Source organism: Xyrauchen texanus, chromosome 11, assembly GCF_025860055.1.
Source record: "Xyrauchen texanus isolate HMW12.3.18 chromosome 11, RBS_HiC_50CHRs, whole genome shotgun sequence".
NCBI classification, from domain to species: Eukaryota; Metazoa; Chordata; class Actinopteri; order Cypriniformes; family Catostomidae; genus Xyrauchen; species Xyrauchen texanus.
Genome location: NC_068286.1, coordinates 29,183,366 through 29,207,764, shown reverse-complemented (window position 1 = coordinate 29,207,764; position 24,399 = coordinate 29,183,366). Strand labels below are relative to the sequence as shown.

At 37.8% G+C, this 24,399-nt stretch overlaps 1 protein-coding gene across 1 annotated transcript in view; it reads left to right on the top strand.

Annotated features, from left to right (window-relative positions):
* LOC127651381 (calcipressin-1-like) overlaps positions 1–20,437 on the top strand; it is a 43,548-nt gene extending 23,111 nt beyond the window's left edge. The window contains exons 2-4 of the mRNA XM_052137162.1: positions 11,088–11,261; positions 15,335–15,494; positions 19,101–20,437. Of these exons, the coding sequence (XP_051993122.1) occupies positions 11,088–11,261; positions 15,335–15,494; positions 19,101–19,270 (504 nt within the window). The 3' untranslated portion in view covers positions 19,271–20,437. The remainder of the gene's footprint in view (positions 1–11,087; positions 11,262–15,334; positions 15,495–19,100) is intronic.
* Positions 20,438–24,399: the final 3,962 nt, after the last annotated feature.

The window sequence follows — 24,399 nt, the reverse complement described above, 5'->3', positions numbered from 1 at the left end:
AAGGTTTCAAAGTTGTGTCCCCACTTTTTGTCAACACCGTCAGACATTCATTAAAATGTAAAACAAAATCAGCAATATCAGGGGCTGCTGTCACTCTGAAAGACCCCTTGCCACCTTCCACCTCTGCAGAGTGCATCAATGTCAGACAGGCTCTGGTAACTTTTATAGTTTTAGAATATTTTAAATCTTAATGTTAATATTTCCTGTGTCACAACCATGATATGTCAACACCCTCTTCCAATTTCTGAGGAAATTATTTGAAATGTTTAGATCATTTTAATCTCCTGAAGTTGGTTCTATTAGCATCTAGCATCAACAGAAAAAAACAAAATGGCTACTACATGAACTCCATTTGTTTTGTGAAAGAAATGCCTAATGTGTCAACACCGTCAGATGTCAACTCCATCAGATATTCTGTCTGACGGTGGTGATGGGCCAATGACGGAGTTGACATTCAATGTGAAGTCGTCATGTTTTTGTGGTTATCAAGTAAATTTGAATTATATGAAATATAGAAATAGTGTTTAGTTTTGTATAAATACTAAATATGTGGCATGACAGCATATATTGCTTTTATTGGATTGATGGTCATCAATTCTAGCTGAGTTAGGGTTGAGGGAACATAAGGCTTAGGGAACATAGACACACTCCCCCTTTAGCATAGTATAGGCAAATATGATTAAAGATATTCAGAGTGCTGTTGTGTGTTTCAGTCCAGCATGGCTAGGCAGCATCTCTCATTGGAGGAGCGTAGAGGGAGGAACAGAGAGTCTCAAAAAAGGCAAAGGGAGAAAATCAGTACACAGCCAGAATTAAAAGAGGAATATCTAAGACAGGAGAGACAAAAGTGGAAACAGACAGTTGAGGAAGGAAAAATAAAGCAAATTAAGGATTTCAGTGAAAGAGAACAGATGAAAAGGAGAAAGAACTGGAAGCATAGCCAGAGAAAATCAAAAGTGCAAAGACAGATAGACACTCAACCATTGGAAACACCCTCAGATAGTCCATCAAATTACTTGAATGAGACACCACAGATGAGCAGGCAGGCTGCTGCAGGGAAAAGAGAAAGTCAAATCAAGGCAGATACTGTACATTCTAGAGAACTTAAAATAATAAAGACCAAATTCAGAAAGGCCCAAAAAGAGAACCACAAATTAAGAAAGTAGATATGGCGCATAAAACAGAAAACAACACACAAGAGCACACCATGTGAATCGCCAAGAACCACCACAGAGAAAATGATGCGCCGTAGAAATTTCAGCTTTCCTTCAGTAAAGAACGCTCTCCTGTTCCACAATGTTCTAATGAAAGAATTCAATGAAGGAAAACAGTCACCACTTCAGAGATCTCATGCAAAATTTAAGAACCTTCTCTTGTCAGGGAGGATTCTTAAAAAATACCGGCTGCTATTCAAAATGAGGCAATTTGGTCTGACATACAAAACACTAAGGCCAAAGAAATCCAAAGTCAGAAAGCCCACTTACCTTCAAACAATCACACAAACAGTCCAAAACTTATTTTGTAATTCTGCACGTATGACCATTGACAAACAATTGACACAATTACACGAAAAAAGAAAAAGCATCTCAGACACAATGATTAACCTCCACAGGCCACACCCAGACGTTAGTCTGAGTTATTAATCTTTCTGCACTCTTCGCCCCTTCTATGTCACAGCACCCCAAACAGTCTGATCGAAAGACCTGTCAGTGCCAATACCATGAAAATGCAAAGATGATGCTTGAGGTCTTGAGAGAACATGGGGTTACTCAGAGTAGCAAGCTTGAGGATAGTTTTGAGCTTATTTGTGGCTCTCCTCCAAGTGAAGCACACCACAGCAAGAGCTGATCAATGTTGAGTGGCAGCAGTGGGAACGGGTAAAGGACCAAGTGGCAGGCGAATCTCACTACAACACTACACTTGTGAAGCATACTGGGACCATAGCAGAACTCATTCGGCTGTATGAACACCTGTTGCGCAATGAGACAACAACACGTGTGTTTGGTTAAAAATCAGTCCAGAGAATACAGGGAGATGATAGACAACTGCGATGAAAACAGTATAATCATGAATGTTGACTTCACAGAGGCATGGAAATGCAAAGATAGCTCTGAAGTACAGTCATGCCATTTTTGTCAGAACCTCCCTCAACTCAATCTGCACATTGGCATGTACTACACAAAAGATGAAAAGGCTGGCTTTTGCACTGTGTCGGAATCCAAGCGTCAGGATGCTGCCTCCATTTGGGCATACATGGATCCTGTCCTCAAAACAATAAAAGACAAGTTTCCTGGTGCTCACATCATCCACATTTGGTTTGATGGCCCTAGCAAACAATATAAAAACAAGAAAGATTTCTCTCTTCTATGTGATGTCCCTTTAAGATTCAGTTTCAAAAGAGCAACTTCGAACTTCTTTGCAACTTCTCATGGCAAAGGAGCACCAGAGGGCATTGGAGGGACAGTCAAAATAACCGCAGATAGTCTCCTTCTGCAAGGGAATGATATTGCAAGTGGGAAAACATTCTATGACATGGTGGGGAAAAGTCTTACCAACATCCAATTCCAATGTTAAAGATGAAGAAATGATGCGCTATGATGAACTCATTCAACCCATGAAACCTGTTTCCGGAACATGAAAAGTTAATCAGGTTGTTCCTGAGGAGAAGAAGATCTCTTGCAGATCATTGTCTTGCTTTTGCTGTGAACTGAAGATTTGTCAGTGTTTCACTCCAGCCATGTTTGATCTCAATTAGCATGTAAAAGTGATGAATTCGAAAAGGCATGCTGAGATCACAGGTGGTAGCAGTGCTACTGCTTAAACCTTGCAAAGAGGACCTGTTGCCATGCTAATGAAGGAAATGGAGCAGGACAGCGACGAAGTTCCAGAGGGAGTTCACACAAAGATAGCGGCAGATCACATTAACTTTTAACAATTTTAAAGTACATGAGACAATTTAAATTGCTACATCTAAACATTTGTATTGTTATGCACAATGTAGAATAACACCAAATTGTATTACAATTAAAAAATTACTTTGTTAGAATAGCAGACACACTGCAGACACATTATTCTGAGATAAGATAAAACATATATCTACATAATATAGTTTGTATTCTGATATAATGTGTTCTGATAATTTTTGACGTTCAACACGCCCATGCCGAAGGTAAGGAGTGTGAGATTTCTTTTTTATTACAACTATAAACTTTGATAACGGAAAATCTGTATCAGCGTATTATAATAGTCTAATCTTTTAAAATTGAATGCATACATTTGAATGTTTAATGATTTTTAAAAGATAGAAAGATGATAATAGACAGACATATAGATAGATAGAATATAATTAAAAGGTAAATAGATAGATTGTATATAATTAAAATTTAAAATGCTTAAAATTACAAATTAAAATTACTGTCCAAAATCTATGAAAATCCTGAAATTTGGCAGTGATAATTACCAAATATTACATGTGTTTTTATAAAATATATTACAGGTATTTATGCTGCAACCAGGAAAGCCTTTGCTAGTCTTGAATTAGTGTTGAGGGGCCAGAGCTGATGGATTATGATGCCAGTCAGGATGTTAGGCTGTGGTTCTCCCAAGGAAAGAGGACCAGGAGGCCCAACTATAAGAGCTGGCCCCTCTGAATTCAATTGCAATGTGTTACTAAGGTTGACATTTATTCACAACCAAGGCGACAAAGGGTTGAACAGCTGTGAACACAGTAAAATTATATATCAAACATTAAAAAACATAAATGTTTTTAGAATAGTTTTTTTGATTTGATAGTTAAAAGATTAAAACATTTTGCTAACATGAGGTCTTGTGTCACTGTCAGTCTTTTTACATCAGTGCAAATCTAGGGTATGCAGATTAAGACCACTATTCATTAGCATTCATTGATTAATCCCATGGCATGTAGCAGAAAAAAAAAAAAAAAGGTGCGACCAAATCATATGCTGGTGCGACCAACTGAGAAAGTTGGTCGCACCAGTGCAACCAGTGGAAAAGTTAGTCTGGAGCCCTGTAAGGAGCGATTTCAAAGCTTCTGCAAAGACGGTTTTTTTCCTCTGCTGATGCCATGTTGTTAAATGACTCGCCTGTTGTAAAGCCGATGGCGATGGCAACCTCTACTGATGTCTCTGGTTTTGGGAGGCCTGAGGTGCCTGCTGAGGAGCAGCATAGTTTTTAATTGATATCTTGCAACAAATTATGCCCCCTTCATTACTGATGGGTTTGTGTCTTTGGGTGGTAATGCTCAGCCAGTATCTGTCACACTGGAGCATCGGAGTCGTTCATTCTTGAGTCCAGTTTGCCTTTTTCTTCAGAATTGAATATGGAGAGTTATGTTCTGATTAGAGGAATTGGATTACAAACATTTGTAATCCAATTAGAGAGGTTAAAATTACTGTGCGTCATTCGTTGCCCATAGAATGTGTACACTTAATAATTTAGCTAGGGGTCGAGTGTGGCCTGATGTTCCACCACCCGTAGTTTAAACCATGCTGCCTACTTCTGAAACTGACAAATATGTCCAAGACTTTACCAATGTGTTTACAGCATGTGCAGTATCCAGGAGCCATGCATCTAATATATTGGATTAGACAAAATCTGAAAGTTCCAAGTTGAATGCATTTTGTTTGCCTGACTTTCCTCCTACTTTAATCCACAGTGACTTAGATTCGGCTGTTTACTAGTGCTCTGCCTATTGATAGAGCACAAAATGCAGGAACTGGTGCAGGACGGTTTGCTGCTGCGAAAATGGACAACATATTTTAATTGTGCAAAAGCCAAACCAACATTTCAAATCGTTGTACCGAACACATTCCGATGGTTGGTAGACAGTACATGGAAGACAGTAGCTGTCTGCAGACAGTACATGGAAACGTAGCTGGGCACTTTGGGGTTATAAAAACCTATGAATGATTGCTGCAACACTTTTACTGGCCTCACTTAAAAAAAGATATTGCTAGTTTCACACCTTTCAGCTGACAGGGAAGCTGAATCAGACCATTAATTGTGTTGGCCCACTGCTTCTTGTCAAAATCTGGATGCAAATATATTCTAATGGTGATGTGTCAAACTAATTATCCCGCTGCTTATTCAACCAAGTTAATTGTTAAGGTATTGTCACAGTTCATTTCAATCTTTGGCATCCCAAAAGTCATTCAGAGTGACCACGGTACCAATCAGATTAACGCTTATCATGCCCAGAGGCAAGGAGTTCTGGAGCTTTTCCATCAAAGTTTGAAATCATTACTGCATGCATATTGCATTGAACTTGATAAAGTTTGGGAGGAGGGCCTTTCGTGCCTGATGTTGGCTGCTCGGGAGGTTACTCAAGAAAGTACTGGCTTCAGTCCTTATGATATAGTTTTTGGACAAAGTCAGAGAGCTGTTGTCCATCTTAAAAGATGGACTTTATAATTCCAACCCTCCAGTACATTTGATTGATTATGTACATGGTTTTTGCCACAGGCTTCTTTTGGCATGTGAACTGAAAGAGATGGAATGATTGGGGGGCAGAACTTTGAGTGTCTAATGTGGATGACAGGGTTTTGATATTGCTGCCTATTCCGGGGTCCCAGTTTATGGCTAAATATTGTGGTCCTTATTCTGTGGCGCACCAGATCTCCAAGCAAAATTATTTGATCGCTTGACATTTGCACTGCGTCTCACTTTTTCTTCAGTGCCTCGTGCAGGACCGGCATATTTTAAACACATGTCAAGTTAAAAATAACTTGTCAAAAACACATGTTGAGACACCTGCGCTCCGTTTCATTCTTCATGCTGCGTCTAGATCGTTTTATGTACAGTTGTCACAATGATTCAACATTTGCATCATTTGCATGTACAAAAAAAACTTTAGAGTGAGCGAAAATAAAGATACCTGTTGAGTTTGATTCACCGTCTCCTGCTTCCTCCTTGAGAGAGTGAAAGAACCTTATCATGGTGGTGCCGAAACCCAGGAAGAAGGAAAGATATGCTGCCATGACTTCCTCGCTGCTGAAAGAAGTCTTCAAGTCACTCACCAGCATCCTTCAACCACAACACCAGGCCCTCATGGAGTTGCGGATGGAGCAGGATAAGCTCTTTGAGGTGCTTCTCAAGGCACAAGCAGAGGACCTGGCGGGTGTTGAGGAGCTTGGTGCCCAAGGAGGGGGCTTCAGCCGTAACCGCAGCAGGACCCCATGTGACACAAGCAAAGATGACACCACAGAACAACCTTGAGCCCTTCATGTAGGTCTTCAAACACACAGCCATAGCCCTTAAGTAGCCATGCTCACATCTGCTACCGCTGATCTCTGGAGAAGCCCAACCCGCAGCACAAAAACATCCGGTGGCCTACCTCCTGGGTATTCCGGTTTGAAGAAAGTCATCCTGCAACGGGTAGGCTGGAGCCCAGAAAAATGCATCCGCAGCAGTTCAGCACACTGACGCTGAGCGAGGTCGGCCACCCATTTGCCTTCGCACTAACCACTCCATTAGTGGTTGCTGGCTGAGGAGGAGGGCGATGCAGACAATGTCATCAGTCTTATAGTGGTTTATCCAGGGGATGGCGAGCCACCCCCCCCCCCCCACCATTCCTCCCACTCTTTCTCCCTTCCCTGCCCCGTATCCTGTTCCTTGGAAACAGGGAATCCCCAAAAACCGGTGCCCTTGTCCCGTGGGCCATTCATCCCCCTGGCCTAAACCTCTCTGCTCCCCCCCACAGGCTGGTGAATCCGCTACCGCAGGCATGAAGTTTGGGCCAGTCTGCTGGTAAGAGTGGAGAGTGATTTAAAGCCATATTGGCAGATCCCCTAAACTCCCATGTCCTGTGAAAAAAACTGTATTTTCCACATCGTTCGCTTAGCTTACACCAATTTGTCACCCTTTCGGTTTGTTTAGGGCCCCGGCTACTTTTCAGCAGCTCATGGACAAAATCCTCAGTACGCTTGGTGCTTACGCCACTGTCTATCTGGATGATATCATCATTTACAGTAATGATTGGCAGTGGCACCCGGAGCATTTGAGGGCTCTCCTGAAATCCGGCAGGAATCACGGCAAACCCTAAAATGAGTGCAATTGGATGTTTGGAAGTAAAGTGTTGCAACCTCCTTGCTTTTAACTATTAACTTCTAGCAGCAAACAATTATCCTATGAGGACATACAACAAGTCAATTATCCTATCTAAAACAATCATCAGTGACATATAATAAAGATCATAAAACACCACCAATTATACCCATCCTAAATAGTTAATATCTGTAAAGGTTTCAACAGGCAAGGAGGACACGAAAGGTGAGTTGCTCCTCTCAGGTCAGGATTTTTAATGGACCCACTTTAGTGCTCACTGCTTCACAATACTGATTCTTCAGTTTCGCAATAATACTTTTACAGCTTCACAATAATACTTTTTACATCTTCAAAATAATTGTTCAGGCCCCAGACTCTCTCCCAACTGCTGGTGGTGTGAGTGGTTTTATCCGCTCTCCCCATGCTCACTAGAATTAGAGACAGGTGTTAGACATAATTTAGCTCCGGTTTAAGTGTCCTTACCGCTTCTCTCTCTCTCCGGACGGGCACTTGACCACTCCCCCGCTGCCACAATATCTTAGCATCAACAATGCATTACAAAGGCAAAGGAAACTTCACAATTAACATTATAAATAGATTCATGATCTTCAAGCAAATTAAGAATAAACCAATAACATAAACAAACAAGCAGAAGAAAAACAATAATTCCATGACACTTGAGCAAATTACATTTCAAATAGGTTCATAATTCCTACTCATAATTCCTACCTCTTCTTCAATATATTCTATATCACCTGCAGATAACTATATATAAAATATACAAACAACATTATTGCGCTGTTGTGTATTTCTCTTTTTTCAATCTGTTATATCATATTTTTTATCTCACTCTATGAATACATGCTTAAATTATGTGTTTGTTTGTACCGTAATTTCCGGACTATAAGCCGCAACTTTTTTCCCACGCTTTGAACCTCGCGGCTTATACAATGACGTGGCTAATATATGGATTTTTCCCGCTTTCAAATTTTATAAAAAAAATAAATAAATAAATAACATTCTGTGACGTGCTCAGTTTTTTGGCGGCGTGAAGCTTTCATTAGACCAATGAAATTGCCGAACGGGTTAAGGTCAAAACAACTTTTTGTGTTTACTGTTTAGATTAAATCGAGCGCGCTCAAACTTCCCATCATTCTGATTACGATAGTAATTTTTTCACCCTCACCATGGCAAAGACATGGAGAAACGCATATGATGCTGTTTTCAAGTTGAAGGCGATTGATCTGGCTGCTGCACGGGAGCTTGGTCTTAATGAGTCGATGATAAGACGTTGGAAACAGCAGCGTGAGGAATTGACTCAGTGCAAAAACACAACTAAATCTGAAGCTATTCAACTCCGACACCGAAGGAGATGACTTCAGTGGTTTCATGTGCACAAGAGGAGGAAGATAGTGACCAATTACTTTCTTGGTAGGCTACTGTTTACTGCAAATGTTTTATTACAAGCCGTGTGTGGCAGCGGGGGCGTGGTCAAGCGCCCATCCGGGAGAGAAAAGCTGTAAGGGCGCTTACACCTGCGCTAAATTATGTCTAACACCGGTGTCTAATTTCAAGTGCCCTGCTTCACGTGTCCTTCTTGGGAAAACTGTCACACGGGCACCAGTGTGACAGTTTTCAGCAGGGCACTTGACGTTCCAGGTAAGGCTTTTAATGGCCACAGCAAGTTTTACAATCAATTTTATAAAGTTTCTCAATTCTTCTATGCACCAACACTAGACTGACGTGTGTCACTTTCTCAGCTCTGTGGCTGCTGCATTTTATGCCGCTCTCCCCATGCTTACTGAAATTAGATACCGGTGTTGGACATAATTTAGCTCAGGTGTAAGCGCCCTTACCGCTTTTCTCTCCCGGACGGGCGCTTGACTACGCCCCCGCTGCCACACCGTGTTTCATTAAAGCCTATTTATTTTTGTTACAAGCCGTGTTTCGTTAAAGCCTGAGTAAAGTTCATTTGTTTCAATGTACCGGTAGGCACCTGCGGCTTATAGACAGGTGCGGCTTATTTATGTTCAAAATAATATTTTATTTAAAAATCAGTGGGTGCGGCTTATATTCAGGTGCGCTCAATAGTCCGGAAATTACGGTATGTATGTATATACATTGCATTCTCTTCCTCTGGAAGCTTCTGTCACCATGATGAATTCCTTGTGTGTGTGTGTAAGCATACTTGGCCATAAAGCTCATTCTGTTTCTGATTCTGATAATTCATAATATTCAAACAAGTAAAGCATACAAGGATTTTTTTTTTTTTTTTTATCAAAAAAAGCCCTTTTGGACAGAGGGTTTTGAGTGTGTATAAAACGCCTCTCTCTGTAAAGAGGCATTTTTTGACATAACCTCCTCTTCTAGAAATCTAAACCTGTTCAATCTCTGTGTGTTGAAGAGTAGACAAATGATCCTTAAATTGATTAAAGCGAACAGATATTTTATTTATTATTATTTATCATTAAGTCGAATATTAAACTTTGTTGTGTTTTTCCAATGTAAGCCAAACCACATGGACACTTTATCATACAAATGGCATTTTTGGTACTACATGAAATTACTATTTTTATTTGTAGTTGTTTACCTGAAAGAGAATGTCAAAAATAATAATTCGTGGACGATTTTTACAGAAACGATTCATTACAGGATCGGAGTTGTGAATATGCCAGTGTTTATGTACAATTTGTTCAAATTTTTTACCTAAAGGAGAATATTGAATAATACAGGACAAGCATTTGTTTTTAAGACTCGAGACGTTTTCTATTGAGTCATTCATTTTGATCTGTATTTTCAAAAAGAGCAGAAGCCATTTTAATCCAGTTATGTGCATATACTCTTTCCTGAAATCTATGGGTCAAATCATTGCATTATTTTTTATGTTTCATTTGAACTACAAATGTAATGTATCCTATTGCACCGACTAATCAGAAGACTTCTCTTTAAACGGATAGGGTGAAAATTATGACCATGTAAAATGTTATTTTTATCAGTAGGTTTTCTATAAAGATCTGTTAATAATCTCTCCCCATACTTTATAGTGAGAAGGTCAAGAAAACCTACCTGAGGGATTAGTCAGAAACTGAGAGAGAGAGAGAGAGAGAGAGAGAGAGAGAGAGAGAGAGGGGGGTGGCAAGGGTTAGGAAGGTAGAGAGAAAGAGAGAGAGTAGCTTTGCAGTGCAGTAGCTTTTCTCTGGAAACATACTACTAACTGGATACTACAGATTCTCATAATTTCATTGGACTCTGTCGCTTTGCTTTGAATGTTTGGGGTTTAAGTTGGACAATTGTGTATAGGAACTTGTGTTGAGGATTGACTCGCCATTCAGGCAACATCCTAACGTTTCTGCGAAGTGTCTCATTCTTTAAGTGAGTAAAGCATCTTAAGACAACAAAGTGCATAAACTGCTTTCTTGTGGCCACTCCAGTGGATCATTAAGTATTCAGACATCCAGAGCTTTGGGTAAGGCTGATAGGTATTGTATAGGGTGTACTGTTGATGGGAGTGTTTTTTGACTAATGTTGCTGCATACTTGGTGACTCAACAGTTTGGAGGTATGGAACATAAAACTGTTCCGAACGTCATTACTTTTTCAATTTGTTGAGTGATGCTATGAAAAAGCTTACAAACTTTCACATCTGGCTACATACAATCTTGAACATTTGGTAGATCCTTGTTTGGGCTGGTGATACAGAAATAGTCATCATTAGCAGTTGGAACTGGTTAGTTGAAATATCACTAACCTGGCATGTCAGGCTGCTTGTCCTGTTGGTGGCATTCACAACGTTTGGAACCTTTACGCATTTTTGGAAAGCTATCCAAATAGTATGAGATGGCCTATTCAGTATCGATTTTATTAATTAAAAGATTGGTGGTTCATTATAAAATCATTAAATTAATCACAATTAATTTATTATATTGAAAGCCATAGTAAGACATTAACTACTAATGTCATTAATTATATTATTTAAGTGCAATTGTCTTGGATTTCATGCTTTTGTTTTTCTCTTTGTGTCATCAGGACCAGTTTGAGGCATTGTTCCATGCGTTTGATCCGGGCACATCTTTCCAGTTCTTCAAAAGCTTCAGAAGGGTTCGGATCAACTTCACAGATTCTCTGGCTGCAGCCAACGCCCGAGTCAGACTCCACAAGAGTGACTTCAATGGAAAGGAGATGCGGTTGTATTTCGCTCAGGTAATAACCCTCATAAAACAGTACTGTGGCAAAATACCATAGTACTTTGCAGCCTTGTCTTGTGAAATATCCGTGAGTTTTGCAACGTTTTTGCAAAATTGAAATGACTTGCTTCATTACATATTTTGGCTGCAGTTTCCAAGTGAAATGTCCAGCGGGGGTGCCAAAACTGAGCGAAATGATGTTGTTAAGGTAAATTTTAGATGGAGGTTTAGTGCAACATACATCCCTAACCTAAAACTTTAACCTAACCTAACCAATAATTGTATGAAAAGATAGCTGAGAGTTTAACAAAACAGACATCCTTACCCTTAACCAACAACTAACCCTAACTGATAGTGTTTTAAAATATAAATAAAAACAACAACAACAACAAAAATGTACTTTGGCTGGAATTGAATCTCGGTCGTCAAGTCCAAAGTCCACCGCTCTATCAGGTGAGCTACCAAGCAAGCTAACGACAGGAATAAGTGTTTATACTGTACGTATGTAGGTGAGTCTGTAATACAAGTGTTAAAATGTATAGTTTTTCAAATCATACATTAAAGTAAATGTGTTTTGATATCATAACATAGTGGAGGATGAGTAATCGAGTTTTTCTTAAGTCATAATAAGCAATCGTACTCATGATTTGTGTGATCGTTAATAAAACACAGTTGTTGAAGCACCACTAGTGTTGATTTCACTAGGAAACTGCAGTGAAATGTAGAAAGCGGCACGTAAAAGTGAGTTTGGAAAACTTTATATAGACAAACGTTCATTCTATGAGACCAGGTTGTTACTTGGATGTACAGTATATACCAAGGCACTGAAAGTTTACCATTTTCATATGTACCATGATATTTACAAGGTACCTCAAAGAATTCATGGTATTACTTGGAACATGTACAAAAATATAGAGGTTCTGGTTGGTTGCTTACTTGTCCAAGTCAAAAGATGGTTGCTAAATGGTTAACTTGAATGGTAAAAATGATCATTTGATCCTCGCCAATGTAGACAACAACTGAAATCAAAAACATACAAACCGCCTACTGAAGAAAACATCTGTCATGACTTGTGCATCTTCTAACAACTTATACCTTAATGTAAAATTTACCATCAGATGCTTATCTACAGTAGAATCCTGAATTTTTCCACTCTACAAAACTCTATGTGGCGACACATGCAGAATATTATTTGCATACTATTGCTCAAAAAAAAACACTAAAGGCCCCAGTATACTCGCTGTAAAGTTCTTTTTCATTCTTCACTCAGAGCCAAAAAGATTTTAGAAACAGCTGAGCAACAACATACTACATACAAACATTCAGATACCAGCCACACCGCTGGGGAGGAATTTAGAGGAGCATTTAAAAATGAGGATGCTCAAGACTACATGTAAAGCATCAACTAATATGACATAAAAAATGTGTTAGTAATGCCTCATTATATGAAAATAATTCACACGAGATCAGGAAAAGAAGCTGTATTAACTAGTCGATGTTGATTTAAAGTAATAATTATGCAGTAGATAAAGTGAATTTTGTCATGTTTACATTCTGCATTTATGGCGCTAATGTGCTAACACGCTATGCGCCCTAAATATGTGCCCATCACACTCTGTTATTGTAATTTATAATGACACTGATACTGCTGCAAAGTTGGGCATATCAAAACGTGTTAATGGGTAGAATACAAATGAAAAAATTTCGCTGCGCAAAACAATCATACAAATTTAGTTAAGTTTGTACCAGTTCAATAATTTCTCTACATTCAGCAGCAAGATCCTTTCACAGCGTGTTGAGAGTAAAAGTTGTTCCTTGTAATGTGTGTCCAAGATGAGATCCACGCAAACCATTTGTCATTGAATACGGTCTCTTTTAATACCCTTTATGTTCTTTACAGTCAATTGTTGATCAAAAGCAACACATAATGAGTAACATTTTTTGTTAAAGAGACAGTACCGGTTTTATCACATGTTCTACAAATCATTGTAAATTCTTGTAAATAGCACAAATTATGCAATTTAACAATAAATATGTAACAAAAATAATATATTAAATATATTATCTTATTTATTGATTGAATACATTTATTTGCTTGTTTTTAAAAAGCCAAAATGTGGGAGTCACATGACGCCATGCGAGGATCGTTTGAACGGCGAGCTCTGTCCACTTTGCTAGTTGTATTACCTTCTAATGATATAAACCGGTGAGATTCTATACACTCTGTTCCATAAATGTTCTAGGAGGACAATATGTCAAAGAATTAAAATCCTTGGGCTCTGGAGACATTAAAAGATACTTATGTGCTCAGGCTGACACCCCTGAACAGGCCGAGGACCAGGGAGTCGATTAGGTCTGAGAGATGCTGGAAATGCGGCGAGAGATGTTGAATATGTCGGCAGTGCTGATGAAGGTCGTTGCTGACTTGGAGGATCTTGCTGTGAAAAGTTGATCGGTCTTGCCATGGAGGCGAAAATTACTGATGTGGTCACAAGAGTGGGGGATTTTGAGAAACGATTATCTGGAGTCATCAGAGAGGGAATTATCTACTAATCTGATAGTGACCAAGGAGGTTTTGGAGTGTGTCTGGTAGAAGTTGGAGGACACTGAAAACCGTAGCTAGCAGAATAATGTCCATATCGTGGGGGGAGTGGAGGGACCAAATATAGCAGAATTCCTGGATCCGAATCTGCTCGACATAGCAGGCCATAAGCTGAAAATCGAGCAGGCTCACAGGGTTCCATCTCAACGATTCGCTGAGGGAGACCAATTCTGGCCAAATTTCTGAGATCATCCGATAAAGATCTTGTGTTACGTGAGGCGAGGAGTAAAGGAATGTTTTCTTGGAAGAACCACAGCATTTTCTTGTTACCAGACTTTGCAAACTCGACAAGAGAGACACGTGATCAATTCAAGGAATGCAAGAAACTTTTACATCAACAAAATTGAGAATAGATGCTACAGATGGCCATAAAACATTCACATTTCCACAACAAGCGATGTCCTTCATAAAGTCAATGAAGTGAGTGGGCCGTGTTTTAGTGCTCACGTTGCGGCTCAGTGGACCGGCTCACTGACTGTTTGAAGATTATGCATGCTCTTTTTGTACTGGTTCTGCCTAGCAGCTCTAGTGTATTTTGTAGAGCAACACACCTTTGGGACGGTTATGAGGAGTAATCTACATGATCTGTGTGCTCATTCTGCCTATCTGCTGGAGTTCTTCTGCTGGAGCGGTTGTTGCAGTATGCAAACTGCAGTGAGTCCAATGAGACATGCAGCACAGAGCAGATGTAATCTCTGATTAGCCTCTCAAAGCATTTGCTGATGATGGGGGTCAGAGCAACAGGACACCAGTCATTTAAGCAAGTGACTTTGGATTGCTTTGGTACAGACACAATAGTGGACAATTTTAAAGCATGTGGGGACCACAGACAGGGAGAGAGAAAGGTTGAAAATGTCTGTAAAAACACCACCTCTTACCACCAAGAGGGATGGCATCCCCTCGTGTCCTCCCTCAACTCAAGCCCTGGTAATTGCTTGCTAGAGCAATTCGCCTATTTTTTTTATGCTCATGCGACCTGCGGAACAGGTCACATATTTACTATTATTGTGTGTTTTTGAGTCACTTGCTCTTTTGTAGTAGATCACTTCTAGTTGAACGGTCAGAATGAGGTACATAAACATGGTGAAAATGAATCATGCGTTCTGTTTTCATACAATGGGAAAGAAAATGTATACTGCAGCATAGAGATCTATGACTCATTGCTTACGCAAGCATCTCTGTTACTATTGCTCATACTTAGGGTTTGTAATGTAAACAAACCTCAAATTTAAGTATTGAACTTTCAGTGTGTGGCATGAATGATACTTCAGAATTATTTTTGCCAGGCAGACGATAAAACGTATTTTTAAAAATCCATTAAACTTACAGTACATTGAAGGAGACACCCGAGTCATATCTAGGGACCAGAATATCATGGAGACTTGAGGGTACAGGACTTTTTTTGACTTGGGACAGTAAACAACCACCCAGAACACATCTACAGGAAATGCACAACTCTAGTTCTACAGCTCTCTTTTTTTGTACAGTCCGTACATGTTGGCAGCCCTCGTCTTGAGCCTCCTAAACCAGAGAAGCAGTTCCTGATCTCTCCTCCATCGTCACCCCCTGTTGGCTGGGAGCAGTCTCAAGATGCCAAACCCGGCATCAGCTATGACCTGCTGTGTGCTGTGTCCAAACTAGGTCCAGGTATAACCTACTTACAGTACCTAATTTCCATGGGTTACTTTGTGACTGAAAACCTTTTAAAGGGGATAGTTCACCCAAAAAAGAAAATTCTATTGTCATTTACTCACCCTCAAATTGTTCCAAACCCATATGATTTTCTGTCTTTTTTTGAGTACAAAAGGAAATGTTCTGCTGTATGTTCATGCGTTCTTATGCAGATAATGAAAGCATACAGTGACCAGCGGCCGACAAGCTTCAAAAATGACAAAAAAGTACCATAGAAGTAGTCCAGAGACTTCTAAAGTTATACGATAGCTTTGTGTGAGGAACGCACTGAAATTTAAGTGGTTGTTTTCAGTGTTGGGTGTAATTTTCTAACAAAGTAATCTGTTATTGTAATATATGGTGTAATCTGATAACCAAGTAATATGTTACTTTAATCTGATTACCTTTTAATCAAAAAATATTGAAACACATTTCATTTTAAAATCTTGTAATCATATTACAGTTACTGACTTTCCCTTAGGTAATTACTTTTAAGTACATTACTATGGTTACACATTTATTAAATTATATTATTTATGTATAATGAAAAACACAATCTTTTCTGTGGAAAGTGTTTTAGAATATCTTAAATGTTATGTAATTAATAGGGCTGTTGATTTATCATGTTAATCATGTCCTTGGACTGTAATAAGGAATATTCCTGCCATCAAAGAAATTCAAGCTTGAAGTACCACCTGTTTTCAGCAGGTGGCAGTATGCGAAACTCCAGCTGTGTAGGCAACACACAGCTGTACAGAGAACAAACCACACTTAGACTTGCTTGACTAGCAACAGCACAAGATGAGAATGTGTTCTTGCATTTAAACAGCTGGACATTTATCTTGACATGACAACCTAAAAATGCTGTGTTTATGAAAGGATGCAACTGCTCCAAAAGCATCCATTTGATGCAGGTGTACCGTACATGGATGCATCCTTCGAAAAGCCCTTAAATCTATTGCTGTGGACTATAGGATAGGGTGACCAGACATCCCCATTTTCCAGTGACAGTCCCGTTTTTTTGTGGCATGTCCCTGACTTTGGAGCTTTCCCCAGAAATGTCCCCGTTTTTTCACAGTGTTCAAGACAGTGTTCATAGTGAAATATTACTACGCAAGAAAGCCCGTTCAGCAAAGCCTACTGTGTGTTGTCTATTTTGACCAACAGAGGGGGCTATAGCAGCTTCAATTCATTCCTCTTCCTTTACTTATTTCCAGTTTTGCCATTAAGAACTGGACCAGGAAATTGAAAAGAATTATCATCATTTTTAGAATCTGCAAAGTAAGGCACATACTAGCTATTTATGTTATCAAGTTATGTTGTAATGTATTTTATAACAGGTTCTGAATTTGGCACGGGACTGTATTGCAAAGTGTAAATCCTTCCTGAAAGTCTGGCCTTCATAATGTGGGAATTCCTGCACAGACAGCAAAAACAATAACATACTGGAGAAAATTAGTAAAATGAATCCCTGCAGATGAAAAAAAATCAATAATTTTATCTTTAATCAGTGTGTATTGTGTATATCAGCGCTATCGGCCCACCATCGTCTCTCCCTCCCTCTTGTACTAGTAATATTCACATACTGACCAAAGGAAGTACCTCACATATTTACTCATTGTTGTATTAACATATACCCAAAATAAATGTAAAATAAGAATATGACATTTGATAATATGGAAAAATACAAATGTATAATAAAATACCTGCAAAGAAATTCACAGTAATCACTACATTACAGCATAGATTTGCACCTTGCAGGGAAACAAATGAGTGAAAAGGAGCACCATACATAAGACTTGATCAAAATAAAAGGTAGTCATTAAGAAAAACAGGTCCATATGACATACACAAACAGTTAGGTAAAATAGTATAATTAATATTATTATTATTATCATTATACAATATTGAATATCTTTGTCATATGATAAAATATGTTTTAGTTGCTAAAGTTTACATTCTTCACCGTATTCCAAAGGAGAGAGAGAGCATACGGTTTGGGTATACTTCGTTTTTCTACAATCTGGATGGGATTGCGCCCGGTTGACCATGTTGCCTTAAAGCAACCCTATGGTGGCAGGATCCCTATGCTGTGGAGTCAGCTGCAATAGTTCCTCACTGTTTATACATGTTTGTTTAGTTCACTTTTATGCCACAATGTCATCTGTATAGCATAGAAAATAATGAACTCATTGAAGATGAAACAGAAGAGCACTAAAGATTAAATTGAAGAGCAGAAGAGCACTCAAATTTCATTGAGACAGTATTATATAGAGCACGATATACCACACTTTAAAAAAAAATATTTTTATTTTTTATATTATAACTTTATATTTTTTATATTCAACATAGATTTAAAAAAAAATTCACATAACATAAGAATCTGTGTTTTTATTGAGTAAACTAATGGCACAATGCCAATGCACTGATATAATGTAAAAAAAAAATATTATAACATTTATTTTAAGTTGACTCAAAATTATAAGGCAACCAGGTTACTTTTTTAAGTTTAACCAAAATAATTTCTTACAGTTCATAGTTCAGCACATTAACACATTCACCATGGTCAAAATACATAAAATCTGATTTGTCCCCATTTTAACTAGTAACATGATATTTCAATGACCTATTGCACACTGAACTTGAAATATCCCTGTTTTTTTTTTTTGTTTTTTTGGTTTTTTTTCAGAAAGCTGGTCACCTTATTATAGGTCATTGATAGGCTTATGTTCAATAATATGTAAATAACCAATATATTGCCTTCTAAAGCAACGTTTTTATATTGTCTAATCAATGCTTCATTCGTCTGCCACAATAATGTAATGCATTTTAAATATCTGAATTATAATTTTTTATAATAAATATTATATTTATAATTAAAATAAAATAACTATTTATAATTATTTTATCATTACATATTGAATTATTATTATTAGAGGGCCTTTCTCGGCGAATATTTAAATATGCGATTAATTAATCACCATTTCATGTAATTCGATTACAAATTTTAATCGATTGACAGCCCCAGTAAATAATAATGTGATTACATTTTTTTTTAAAGGAAGTAATAGTTAAAGTACTTTGATTAGTTGGTATCTGAAATAATTAATACTTTGTAGTGGATTACGTTTTTAAAAACTAAATTTTTTTTATTCTCATTCACTTTCATTGTATGGAAAAGAGCAGTGTCAACTTGTTGCTAAATTTCTTCTTTTGTGTCATACAGGTTTAAAACTACATGATTGATAATGACAGAATTACATTTTTTTATTTTTGTATGAACTACTGCCTAGTAAAATGGTTCATTAGGCTTACTAAGCTTTTATTGTTCTGATTAATTGTAGCAATTTGGCTCTTTCATTTAAAATTCACATTTCAGCTATTTTACAAGTGACTTTAAAAGCAGCTTATCGAATCAGATTTTGGAGCCGTAACAATCTGTTTCATAATATGCATTGTTGACAAATACTGTACAGTATTTTACCTTGGAAAATTGCTGTAAAGCATAGCCTTGAGTAGCTTATTGCTTTATTCTTACAAAGAATTATATTTTCTTAAGATAACCATTTTAATTTATCCCAGGTGAGCAGTACGAACTTCACACTGGAACCACCGACACACCCAGTGTAATCGTACACGTGTGCGAAGATGACAGCTCAGGGGGCGAGGAAGAAACAGAGGGCGGAAAACGCGCACGCCCCAGAATCATCCAGACGCGCCGCCCAGACTACGTTCCTTCAGTTAACCAGTGAGTGGGTAATTCCAGGCTATTGTAACAGCTTGACAAACATGAGAAGAACTGGAAAACATGCAGTTTGTCATCCTTACCACCAGGGGCTGGTAAGAGTCAGAGCCTCTAACTAGTTAGGCTCTTTCGGGCATCAACCATTCTCATAATCTCACATTTCATTTATAAATATCCATCACAGATGGAATCAGGGACTTAAGAAAGTTTCTCTTGTATAAAAGAATGTCATTATTTGCTTGATGTCACAACTGTGTATTTAATTAACCGAGAGAATAGCAATTGAAAATATGAGAACGCAGATAATTTACACAAGGAGTTTTTTTGTGTAGCACAAAGAAAATAAATATTGTGTCTGATGTGTTCAGTGTGTATAGTTTGGGGCCACTAACATGTACTCAACATCATTATAATCATCATCTCTAATGTAAAAAAAATGGTTCACCCAAAAATTAAAATTCTGTTATTTTTACTCACCATCACGCGGTTTCAAACCTACAGACTGAAGTTTAGTCATTATTCACTGAAAATCTTTCAATCCGTCGCAGCTCTCAATTCTCATTTGTTCATTCGCATTCAAACTTGCCATGTCAAATGGTGTGTCTCGAAACCAAACGTGATGTGCCACAAATAATATGCAAATGAGATCGGAGAGCTGTGTCAGAGGGGAATATAATTCTTCGTAATTTCTACTTTTGTGTTCGACTGAAGAACGTCATGTGGGTTTTGAATGACATGAAGGTGAGTAAATGATGGCAGAATTTTCTATTTGTTTAACTGTAAGTCAATTAAGCACATCTGTGCAGTCTTTGAAAAGTCACTATTGTTGCTTAAATTCTTCACAAACTCCAAGTATTATGCACTTTAAAAATAGAGCCTTATTCCATGGTTAACAGACAACATCATCAAGTATTGTCTTTGTATATTGACTCTGTTACAAAAATCGCTCTGTTGTGCTCTACTGTCTTTGGAGATGTTGTCCTCTTTAATGTATGAGCATTTTAATGTCATCCAGTGACTTAAAGCAACTATAACTTACTGTATATATCTGATGTATTTGAATGTAGCCCATATCTTGAAAAGCTTCAGGATTTCAATAAAAAAGGGATCTCATTCATTAGGTAGCAAGAATATGGAGTGAAAAAGCCATTTACCTACCTTTAATAAAACAATCTTGAACAAAGAGTTGATTCAAATGTTTTCGTCTGAGTCTGAAACAGAAAAACTCATTGGTTGCATAGCGTTACAACAATATAAGGAGTTTGATTATCAAGATCACCCTTACAATAATACATCTACAGTTCTGGCAAACTTGCCACAATTTTGCCACTCAATATTTTTACAAGCAAATGAGCTTATGATTCACTGCAAATGTTTGCCAGAAGTGCGCAGCTCTGGCAAACATTTGCAACAATGGACGACTTTTTGCTTTTTGATGTTGTTGAATTAATTACATGCCGATAAATTAAATGATTACAAAACTTAGCTGTCAATTCAGAGCCCCTCCCCCAGAGTAGCTGTCAAGGTTAGTAAAAAGTTAGTTTTGCATGATCAGTCCTTCTGAAGTGAACGATATGTGGTGTTTACTATGATAAAATAACTTTTCAAAAAAATAAGTCACGGACAATTTCACGATTTTTATGGTGTCCGCAAATGGTGATTTACTGTCATAACACTCTTAACACAGTTCATTGACGTCAGGGCCATTATTTGATTGGCTTAGAAGATTCACGTTGTCGAAGTTGACCTGAAAAGTTGTACAACTCGTTTGTCCGTGTTGCTGATCGCACTGAGCACAGTAACTATGTGTGACGCAAATTCCGTCATCAGCACAGTCTGGGCAGACTGTCCTCTATCGTCCCAGATTTTCTCCACTCGGACAGTCCATGTCTGTGCGCATTATTGGCGCACATGCCAATGACAGTACTAAAAGAGTATCGCTAAGCAGTCGATGTGTGCATGCGTCGAACACGTTTGTATTCGCTTATGATCAAAAGAGTATACTTTAAGGCAACATGGTCAACCGGGCGCAATCCCATCCAGATTGTAGAAAAACGAAGTATACCCAAACCGTATGCTCTCTCTCTCCTTTGGTAGAGCAGCAGAGGTTGGTATCTCCATTAATAAATAATTGCTGCTGCGGTCACTACAAGTAGACTTATAAAATAATTTAATCTCAAATCAATATTTAATGTTGATTTGTGTATTTATTTCTTAAGTAGCTGTGTAATAATTATAGTGCTGTCAAATAGTTCTTGCCCCCATCCTGATTTATTCTGTTTTTGTGTATCTCATACTAAATTGAATTAAAAAATTAAAGCAAAATCTAACATAAAACAACGGCAATGTGAGTAAACACAAACTACAGTTTTTAAATTATAATGTTATTTATTGAAGCAAAAATGTTATCCAATACCAAATAGGCATGTATGAAAAAGTATTTGCCCCCTCAGTTACTAAATCCCCAAATCTATGAAACTGTATTCATAATGGGGTTCAGCTGGACTGGACACCAGGCCTGATTACTGCCAGCCCTGTTCATTCAAATCAACACCTAATTCCCACCTTACAAAAAATTCCCAACCTTACAAAATTCCTCCAAGAGCACAACAAAAAAGGCCTCTCTCGCATCAATAAAGGTCACTGTTCATGACTCCACTATCAGCAAGACACTGGCCAAAATTGCCATCCATGGAAGAGTGGCTAGGCAAAAACCACTGGTAACTCAGAAAACATTAAGGCTCATTTGAATTTTGCCAAAACACACCTTGATGATCCCAAACTGTTTGGTAGAATGTTCTGTGGACTGACGAGTTGAAAGTGGAACTGTTTGGAAGACAGGGGTCCCTTTACATCTGGAGGAAATAAAACACAGAAATCCACAAAAAGAACGTCATACCTACGGTCAAGCATGGTGGTGGTAGTGTGATGGTGTGTGGATACTTTGCTGCTTCAGGGCCAGAGCGAATTGCAATAATTGAGGGAAACAAATTCTGCTCTCTGCCAGAAAGACAATGATCCAAAGCACCCTAAACTAACCCAAGACAATGATCCAAAGCATAGCAATACGTCCACCTCTGAATGGCTGACTGAACCCGATTGAGATGCTGTGGCAGGACCTTAAACTTACAGTTCATGCTCAAACCCGAACTAAAGAATATCTGCAAAGGAGAGTGGGCCAAAATTCCACCACAGTGTTGTGAAAGACTGATCTCTAGTTATTGGAAGCATTTGGTTTCAGTTGTTGCTGCTAAATGAGGCACCACCCGTTATTAAGTTTAGGGGGGCAGTTTGTTTTTCAAATGGGTGACATAGTAGTTTGATAACTTGATTGCTTCAAAAAAAAAAAAAAAAAAAATATATATATATATATATATATATATATATATATATATATATATATATATATATATATATATATATATATATTTTTAATTGTGATATATATATATATATATATATATATATATATATATATATATATATTTGAAAACTGTATTTTGTGTTCGCTCAGGTATGAAAAATACACAAAAATAGAAGAAAGGGGGCAAATACTTTTTCGCAGTACATTATTGTGGCAAAAGCATTGAATATTACAAAAATATTAATTGCTGCTTCAACTTTCAAAGTCAAAATAGCCCATTGTTTTTTTCCATATCATTTAATATAAGCCTATCACTGGCCTTTAGTCCACAGCAATCCATTTTATTTAGATTGCAGGGCCATTCACACAGGACACGTTCACATTTTCAGATTTTTTTTTTAACATTTATTTATTTTTATTCACGTATACTTTGGCAGATGTCTTGGGTATTCTCTTTTTGTTTTGCAAATGAGCGTTGAATACTGGAACACCTTGTCTACACCAGACATCCGTTGACGCAACATGTCACAGCGACTTGAGGCTGTCTACACTTGATGCATTGATGTTCTAAACTGTATAATTTGTGTTGTAGCACCAGTGCGTGCAGCGCAAAATGAAGGATCATAAAGGATTTTATAGCATTTGATGCAACGCTCTCATCCGGTTTGGACAGTTTAAGCAATTTTAGATGTTTTGGAACTTACAGGAGACTGAGCTGTTGAATTAGACGTGCCCCTCTTTTCAAAACTCTGCCCTCCAATGATAGATTTAAAACTTCACTGAACATTAGAGCAGCAGCTCATGGATGTTTAAAACAACAGTAGCAAAATAGCACCATCAGCTGACAACCGTTATGAATCTGAATATGACATTAAACCTGAATGTTCCACTTCAACTACTACACTAGAGAACGTGTTGGCAGGCTCCAATATGCCTGTCAATCACAAATTATTTACAGGCAGAAAGCACATCAAAGTCCTCTGGTTGGCTAATCAAAGAATGTGTAAACGGAGTCTAGTGGTGTCACAGAGACAGGTGAGATATTTCAGGACACTTATTTCAGTGATGTCTTTCAGAGAGAAGGATCATTTTCTGCATACCATTCCATTTAAAAAAATAGCTTACAGCAACTTTAACACCTCGTGTCAAGTATCCTGGGCAATATCACATGAATTCATGAACATCAATTTCACACCAAAAACTTAAGATAGCAATTGAGGTTTGAGCTGTTGCCTGTTTTCCAAAATGTTGCATGATAATGCAGGATCAACAGTGTAAGAATTATCTGCTTCATAATTTAAATTGCTTTTGAATGATAGTATTGATTTTAAGTATAGCGTCCAGCTTTCTGCCAACGTTCCAACGGCACACATGTAAACAATGATTTTCTTTCACACCCCAGATATATTGTTAATATCCAGTTTGTTTTGAACCCTGAAATCTGTTAATGTATGGATTCATGTACAGTAAATATCATTTATTGCAATTGCTTTTCCTGGAAGAAATGACCGAATTAGTCCATAGGATGCAACCTTGACCTGGTTGTTTTTCAATTAGCTCAGTTAATTCATGTCACAATTAAATCTTTACACTGCTACCTGCTCGTGATGTATGCAAATTTTTATATGACTGGATATTTAAAACAAACACAAAAAGAGTTCCATGTTTACAGAACTGAAAAAAAAAATACTTAAAATGTGATAAACTACTGTCTTGTTTTAGTTTCGAAAATGTAATATTTTTGAACTATAGACCTAATTCATCTTTTTGAT